The 8,282-nt window shown below is 36.1% G+C and overlaps 1 protein-coding gene across 2 annotated transcripts; it reads left to right on the top strand.

Annotated features, from left to right (window-relative positions):
* The first annotated feature begins 3,439 nt into the window (after window positions 1-3,439).
* On the top strand, window positions 3,440-6,673 carry LOC108983326. 2 transcript variants are annotated; one of them, XR_001994843.2, is made up of 4 exons: window positions 3,440-3,822; window positions 4,461-4,583; window positions 5,440-5,655; window positions 6,352-6,435. XR_001994843.2 is itself a non-coding variant. In XM_018954921.2 (3 exons), exons 1-3 carry the CDS (start codon window positions 3,564-3,566, stop codon window positions 6,510-6,512), a joined length of 543 nt encoding a protein of 180 aa, XP_018810466.1. In that variant the 5' UTR covers window positions 3,460-3,563; the 3' UTR covers window positions 6,513-6,673. The 2 variants fall into 2 exon arrangements, 1 of the variants encoding a protein (XP_018810466.1); XM_018954921.2 differs by lacking the exon at window positions 5,440-5,655 and having other exon boundaries at window positions 3,460-3,822; window positions 6,352-6,673.
* Window positions 6,674-8,282: the final 1,609 nt, after the last annotated feature.

Here is an 8,282-nt window from a genome sequence, read left to right as displayed (position 1 = left end):
GGACTGTTTTGTGGACTGCTTTGGAAATTTGTGGACTGCTTTGTGGACTGTTTTGTGGACTGCTTTGGAAATTTGTGGACTGTTTTGTGGACTGCTTTGTGGACTGCTTTGGCTATTTCTTAACTGTTTTTGGGATAATTTGTGGACTATTTTAGCTCATTTATGGACTGTATTGGGATGAATTGTGGACTGTATTGGGTACTTGTGAACTGTTTTTTGGATAATTGTGGACTGTCATACAGATGGCATTGGGATGAAGATTCTTCTATTTTAGCTGTTTTTGGGATAACTTTCTTCTATTTCTAAACTGTTTTTGAGATAATTTTCTTCTATTTTAGCTCATATATAATTTGGTTATATATGTATTAGGCTTCTTCAGTGTCATGATTTTCACAAAATAATATGTTTCTTGTCTTGCATTTGACATTTCAAGTGACTGCTTTTGGTTAACCATGCAGAAAATTTGCTGTGAGCCTTTTGGCTTACATGTTTTTTTTTTTTTCCAACTTTATTTGTGAGTTTGAGATGTTCATTTGAAGTTGTTGGCATGTTTGTTAGATTCAACTACAATTCTAAATGTAAATGTTGAGTAGAAGAAATGTTGGTATGTTTATATATGTGATTGTTGGGTGAATGGTTGACAAAATATATTTATTCAATAATTAGGTTGAAAGAAAAAATATTTGAAAAATAATAATCTTTTTTATTAATAAAGTTATTAATTAATATATCAACTGTATTTGTAAAAAAAAAATTATATATATAATATTTTATTATTATTTGAACTTCAAGATAGCTAGTCCAATGTGGACTAATCTACCTACAAATTCATATTATAGCTAAAATTTAACATTGTAGCTAAAATTTGGACTTGGCAATGCTCTAAGTAAGAATCTAAGATGAGATAGTTTTAACTTTTTATGGATATTAAAATGATGGGTCCTATTAATTATTGTTATGTTTTTTTTTTCTCTCTTCCCCATGCTCGTCCCTCTCCCCCCCTTTCCATCGCAGTCACGTCGCTCAGTCCTGTCACTACAATCGTCGTTGACAACTCTTGACAACAACCCTCTACCGCCAGGTCTCTCTCTCTCTCTCTCTCTCTCTCTCTCTCTCTCTCTCTCTCCTTTTGTTGAGTTAGGCTTGACCGGCGGGGTTTTGGTTGGGACTGGATTTTCGTTGACTTGGGCTTAACTGGCAAGGGGTTTCTTTGTTTTCTGTGTGTTTTCTTTAATTGGTGGCATTGGTTTTATGTGATATCTTTGTTTAAATATTCTAACTTGTTTCTAATTTATTTTCAATTGCCTCAAATTAACATCATTACTATCATCGTCATCATCTTCATCCCTCTCACCACCGGCCAAGCCTAACGGACCATTGGTTTTTTGTCATATTTTTTATTGCCCCAAATTAAACCTTAAGAGAAGTAAACATTACTTTTGCAAGTGGAAAAAAAAGAGAAAAAAGTAACTTACCGGCCAGCGATGCTCAAACAACGGGTTGGGTTTGATATGATATTCTGTGATCAAATAGAAAAATTCTAGACATAAGCCTCACACTCTGCACACCCATTTAAAAATATGTCATTTTACTTTTTTTACCCACATAATGAAAATGATTCCAGACATATTTATAAGTAAAATAGAATAAAAAGATAAAATGATATGCTTTTAAGTGGATGTACAGGGTGTGAGGCTTATGGGTAACACTGCTCTATCAAATAATGATGCGGGGAGCTCCCATCGCATGCTCAAACGAAGAAGCACAAAGGAACGGGGATGATGAAGCTGGACGATGGGCTGGGTTTGGGCCTGGGGGACTTCAAGCGGGAAAGGAACATAAGCTTTTGACCATATAAAAAATAAAACTTGACAAATGATATCACTCCGTATATATAGCAGCAGGACTTAAATAGCACTGCAACACAACAGCGTCTACACCACACTCCCTCCTAAGGGTGTACACAAACCGAAAAAACCGACCGTAACTACCTTAGACTAGTCATTGGAGCAAGGAACCGGCCGAAACGGGCGTAGAACTGATTGACTGACAGTAGAATTATGTCAAAATTGTCGTTGGCCAATTCGGTCCCAATTTGACGCTAGACTGGACCGCTGAACCGACCGATTATATAAATTATATAATTTTTTAAAGTTATACATACATAAAATGCACTTTAAGTGAAACATCGTCGTTTTGGAACATTAGTTTAAAAACATATATAAATGAAACGGTGTATTTTAAACCAAACAGCGTCATTTCGATTTGAGATCGTCTTCTTCCCCTATTCTTCGCTGATTTTCATTTAATCTCATTCTCTCTCTCTCTCTCTCTCTCTCTCTCTCTCTCTCTCTCCCCTCTACAACATTCTTTCTCTCTACTCTTTCAAACGAACCTCGTCATTAGGGGGATCGAGGAATCGACCAAGATCTGCCAGAGAACTGTAGGAGTCGATACAGCCAGTATTTCTCCTCCCCAGTGACCGGTACCGTTGGTTGTTTCATGCAAGTCTCTTCCATCGATCGGCGTCCGCGTCGATAGCGTCGATTTTCACCCCTACTCCCTCCTCCTTCTGTTGTTTTTTTTTTTTTGTCGGGACTCATCCAAGTCTTTCTCTCCTTGAAATCTGATTTTCATTATTTGAATCTCTCTCCTCAATCTCTCTCACTGAACCCCCCCCTCTCTCTCTCTCTCTCCTCAAGCTCTCTCTCTCATCAAGTCCTCTCTCTCCCCGAGCGCTCTCTCTCACAGCCCTCTCTCTCCAAGTTTTGGGTTGGCTTCATTTTTGCTTTATTTTTTTATTAAATTTTCTATACGCAAAGGCACAAAAACACGTCAACAAATAGAGAATCTTGAATCAATTTTGTGTTTTTATATTTAATTGATGAACCTGTATGTCACGTTAAATGTGTAGCTTAGAATATGTGAACCAGCTGATGAGAAGATTTTCTCGAACTCAAACTTTTCGTTGATTAATTTAATAATTTTCAGTGAGTGAGAAGTAATTGATAAAATCATTATGAATAGATAACTGTATTTATTGAGTCAGTAGGAGAGATGAACACGAAAAAAAAAAAACCTCTATAAAAATAACAGTTTTTTTTATATGCAGTCGTCCATGTTATATCAGATGCATATTATTATTATTTTTTTCCTTTCTCTAAACGCACATGTTATCTCTTATCAGCGTGCTCTCTCTCTCATCAACTCTCTTTTTAGTTTGATCTTTCTCTCTCATCAACTCTATTTGTCATCAGCTCGATTTCTCTCTCATCAACTCTTTCTCACAGCCTGTTAGTATTTTGAATTTGAGAGATTTGAAATGAGCGGTTTTCACGTCAGTCGCGTTTACACGCGATTTGCACGAGAGGCTTGTAACAAGCGTTTTTCAATAAAAAAAGAATTGTACAAAATGTGAAGCATGTTTAGAATTTTTCGTAAATAAATGCTAAAGAAAAAGTCGAAGGATAGTAGCTATTGGGCGATTAGGACAATACGAGGAACGGTTGGAGAGCTCTCTCTCTCTCTCTCCTCCGAGTAAACCAGAGAGAAGGAAGAGCTAGATGAGTTCTTCTTCTTCGCCTCATCGATCTAGAGGCGGTGGTGCTAACAGCAATAGCAGTGGTAGTAATGTTGAGGACAGGCCGAGGTTTTTCGACTCGAACACGAAGCGCAAGTGCTGGGCAAAGGCAGAGACGCTTATAGGAAGACATCCAGAGAGGTGGCGCAAGGACGCAGCGGGCAACATCGTCTGCAAGCGCTTCTGCAACTGTCAGGGCTGCCTCTGCTTTGAGTACGATCACATCGTCCCCTTCTCCAAAGGTCCTTCTCTCTCTCTCTGATCATAATCTTTTGCATTCGAACGCATTTATTTCTGGGTTTTTCTTTTTTCTTCTTAGTTTTATTTGTTATTTAGGGAGAATTTGCTGGGAGCTTAGTTTTTAGCTTCACCTTGCAAATTTGAGCTTCTCTAGTTAAGTTTCGAAACGGTTTTATGGGTTTTGCTTTCGAAGGGGAATAATATCAATTCGTTGGAGAAGGTTATATGGGCTATTTTTTTTTTCTTGTTAATCGTATTGAGAATTGGGAGTTCTTTTGTCGGGTTCTATTGTGCGGTGCGCTTATTCGTCTCGCTTCACTTTTCAATTGCCGAGAAGTGATGGCCAAGAAAGGTGGCTTACATGGCGTGTTAGTTTATTGGAAACCACGGCACCGCAAAACATAAACATTTTTTAAGTTTATTGTTTTTCGTTCTCATTCTTCTCTCGACCATTGGCAGAAGGTAGATTTTGGATTGTATGATTTGTATCTCGATATAGAACCGAGTAGTTTGTGCCTTTCCTACTTGTATATTCCTGTGTACTCAGGCTATGCCTTTCAATTTTTTTAAATAAAATCAAAATTGCTTGTAAAAAAAAAAAAAAGAATTGAGTAGTTTGTGAACTGGGATAGTGTTGCAGGTGGTGAATCTACATATGATAATTGTCAGATACTTCAAACAAGGGTGAATAGATTTAAATCAGACAAAGACAGTGTGGATCCAACTCAATTGAGAGGTTACTCCTGTGATATCAAGTTTACAGGTATGTTTGCAGGACTCTCTTCTCTTCACTCAAATGTGAAATGCTTATTTTTCTTCATTTATTTAGAGCTGCTTAGTTGGTGCACTTGGTTATTTGATTCTAAACCCACTTCAAAAAGATGATGATTGTGTTGTCCTTGCCTAGGGTCTAATTTGTAGCTTCCATGTTGGAGGAATTATGTTTTATTTTTTAATTATTACAAAAGCTACAATTTAGGTTCAAAGATTCATTGTCATGGTAAGTTTTGATTGTTCAATTGTTGTTTTCTGAGTTTAAAGATTGCATTATTTGGACTTGCTGGCAATATAACAAATATTCTTGTTGTCATCACTTTAGTAAGAGTTTGTTCCTTGCCTGTGCCCATTATTGGGAAAAAAGCTGGCACCAAATAAGGGCACTGTTGTTCAAGAATCGAATTCAAGTCCAGATATTCTTTAGATTGCATCTCTAATAGTTTTAAATTTTGGCCTTTGAGTTGTGTTACCTTTTTCAAATGGCCTATCAAGCGGTTTATCCCCATGATGTTCTAGGAATAGTTATAGTTAAAGATCAAATCCAGATCTGTTCAGTCACCAGGTTTTCAAATTGATGTCTTGTTACATATTAGGTAGATGTGCTCATAAGAAGATGGTTTATCTTACTTATAAAAAAAAGAAGAAGATGGATTATCTTCTATTTATTTATTTATTGTTCTCCTTCATACTGAATATAGCCTATCAGTTTGTGGTCATGAGAACCTTTAAATGGCACAGCTAAACATCATCACAGAATCGAATCAGCTTACCATAACCCAACCAAAGACTAGCCCATGTTTTGCCTGAAAATCTCTATACCATATAATAGTTTCTAGATGCAGGATATGTTGGGCGTGGGTTGGTCAACCTATTTTTGCCTTGTGGGAGGTACTTAGCAGCCGAATTTGAGCTCCATGGCCTTTCCTTCCCTTTGGAATTCTTCATATCTACCTCATAAGAAGCGGTGGCTTGGTTGAAAATGTGGCAGGTTCCTCTTCAAAGTTCAATTCATTCAGATTTCAGGCAAGAAATGGATGGAATCAGGAGGGACTTTCATTGTATGAATATCTAATAACTCATTTTAGGTGTTTCCAGCACAATTGATCTAATCATTATTGTGTTGAGGTCTTTTACATGTACTCCACCTTTGTTTCTGAACTGAGAGGCTTTCATAATTTAACCTTGGTGTTGGACGGAACGAGGGGTATTAATGTATTGGTTTCGTTTCTGAAATCTGCAATCTAATGCCTAACTGGTGGGATGAGAGGTTATGGAAGATTGTGATGTCACCCAATTTATTTGTGGTCTGTAAAAGTTATAGAAGATTTGGATGTTAGTTGCACGGTGTAGGAAAGTATCTAGGATTTGTTCCAGCCATTCATAAATTGTTATTTCGGAAGGTTTGGAAACTGTTTATATATTTTCTTTTCATTAATAAGAACAGTCTCATTATAGGATGTATTTATTGAAAAGTCTGATTTCAACTTACTTCTCACAATCTGAAGGACATGGTGAGTGTTTGTGTGCGCTTTGAGTAAGCCTGTGAATAAATAAGCTACCAATCAGATGTATTATGATCGACTCCATGCAATAAAATCCTTGGTTGAGCAATTGAGCTCAATCTCCTTGACCTAAACTGAACTGTATTTTTCCACTTGAATAATTAATTTGGCACATATATCGTTTTCTTTTGTTACTTGTGTATCGGTTGCTTGCTCTTTGATCTAAAAACCACATATTTCTCCAACTTGCAGATAAGGAGCTTGATATAATCGAAATGGCTGTTTATGGAGATGTGATCCGGCCAGGAAAGGAATGTCGTTGCAAAACTGTTGCTGAAATGCTTGGCCAATACAAGTCAAAGGATAGTAGCATGGCTGCGTGCAAATTGCCCAATAATAATGAACCTTTATAGCAAACAAAAACAAAAAAATCAGTTGATACACTCTGAAAAGAATGTAAAAGGGGTTTATATGCTGGATTTGGCATTCACAACTCCTCCACAGGCCACAATTGATAGACAGACAATTCCTTGGCATTTGAAATTGGACCCTTTTTACCGATTCACCCCCAATATCTTCTGTTTTACTCGAGTTTGAAGATTAAAAAATAAGAGTGAGAATGTTAAGATGGATGAATGCAAGTATTAGGAAATTAGTAATGTTAGGTATAAATTCTAAATAGACAAGTCGCACTTTGTAAAAAGGTGGGTCTAACTAAAATATAATAGTTTTTTTTTATACATTTTTTTATAAAGGTCTATGCATGACTTTTCTATTTAAGGCTTGAATAAATCACAATGAAGTCATTGATCAATTGGAAGAAAATGTATCTGATATGTTGCATTTAGGCGATACAAATTGATGGAATTGCTGAGAATGTTCTAGTTTGGGGATGATTGCATGTTTAAGAAACGGTAAAGTATACGCAATTGCTAATTAAACTGTATGGTCTCCTCTCTACTTTCTCATGTGAAAATAGAGGTGGTGCATAATATTCTTGCTCCTTATAGAAGGGCAGGGTTCTGAGCTGGAAGGAAATTCGGGAGGAGGAATGGCCAGACTAGAATAACTGTGGGGAGGATTAACGGAAGAGGAAAATGTAATGATAAAATCTAGATGGTGGATGTGAAAAAGCAGTGCGAGCCTACGTGTTCTTTGACCATCAATAGAAGACACATGGAGAAGAGAGTAAAAAAATAAAAATAAAATAGATAATTCATTGAACATAATATGTATTTTCTTTTTAAGTTTCCGTCAATTTAGTTGCTAGAATTGAACAAAAAAAGAAATAAACATCGAAACATTTAAACGAAAAAAAAAAAAAAAACTGAATTCTAGGTTTAAAATTCGATATCTGGACAGGGTGTACACGGGTTTTTCTATGCAGGTACCGGCCCGGATTTGTTTCAGACCGAAAAAAAAATCTAACCCGAATGAACACTCCTAATAACAAGAGAGCAAGATATCAAAACCCCCCAAAGAATGGTCGCAACACCACACTTCGAGGGTTTTTAACAGTAAGTTAGGGTTATCGTCCTTTACCTTAAAATCATGTATTAAATGCAAAATCAATTTTTTCTTTTTAAGATCGGTTCAACCTGTCGATACAAAATTATATTTCTTTTTAAGATTGCAAATCCAGAAATAATGAAATATCATTGACACTCATCTTAACCTCATGGCGTAGGCAAAACCTCAATAGAAAAATAGCAAAATGATTTTAACAACAGTTTTATCAAAATTTTCCACCAGATTCTGCAAATTTAGTTTACAAAATATAGAAGACGGGAAAGTTAACTAAACTTGCAAAGATTAGAAGATTACAAGACAGAGAGACCAAGATCAGAAAAAAGAAATACAGAGCTCTAGGGCCCCTAGGCCATATTGGTTCTGTAGTTGGACCAAAGTCAATGTTTTTATTAGTCATACTGGAAGAATAAAAAGGTTTTGTAGCAATAACGAATGGAAAAACCATGAAAGTATATATATATAATATATATATATATATATATGAGTAATGCTAGAGAGAAGTCATTATAGCAGTGCATACTTTGTACTCATTGTGTGATTACTTATAGTTGATTGTTTCCAACACTCACTTGAGAAAATATGTGATCTACATGATGTCATATCATGTGTACAAAATAGATACTCTCAATATTAACTTCTATCTATATTTTTTC

The sequence above is a fragment of the Juglans regia genome, chromosome 2 (genome assembly GCF_001411555.2).
Source record: "Juglans regia cultivar Chandler chromosome 2, Walnut 2.0, whole genome shotgun sequence".
Taxonomy (NCBI): domain Eukaryota; kingdom Viridiplantae; phylum Streptophyta; class Magnoliopsida; order Fagales; family Juglandaceae; genus Juglans; species Juglans regia.
This window is presented reverse-complemented; position numbering and strand designations above follow the sequence as displayed.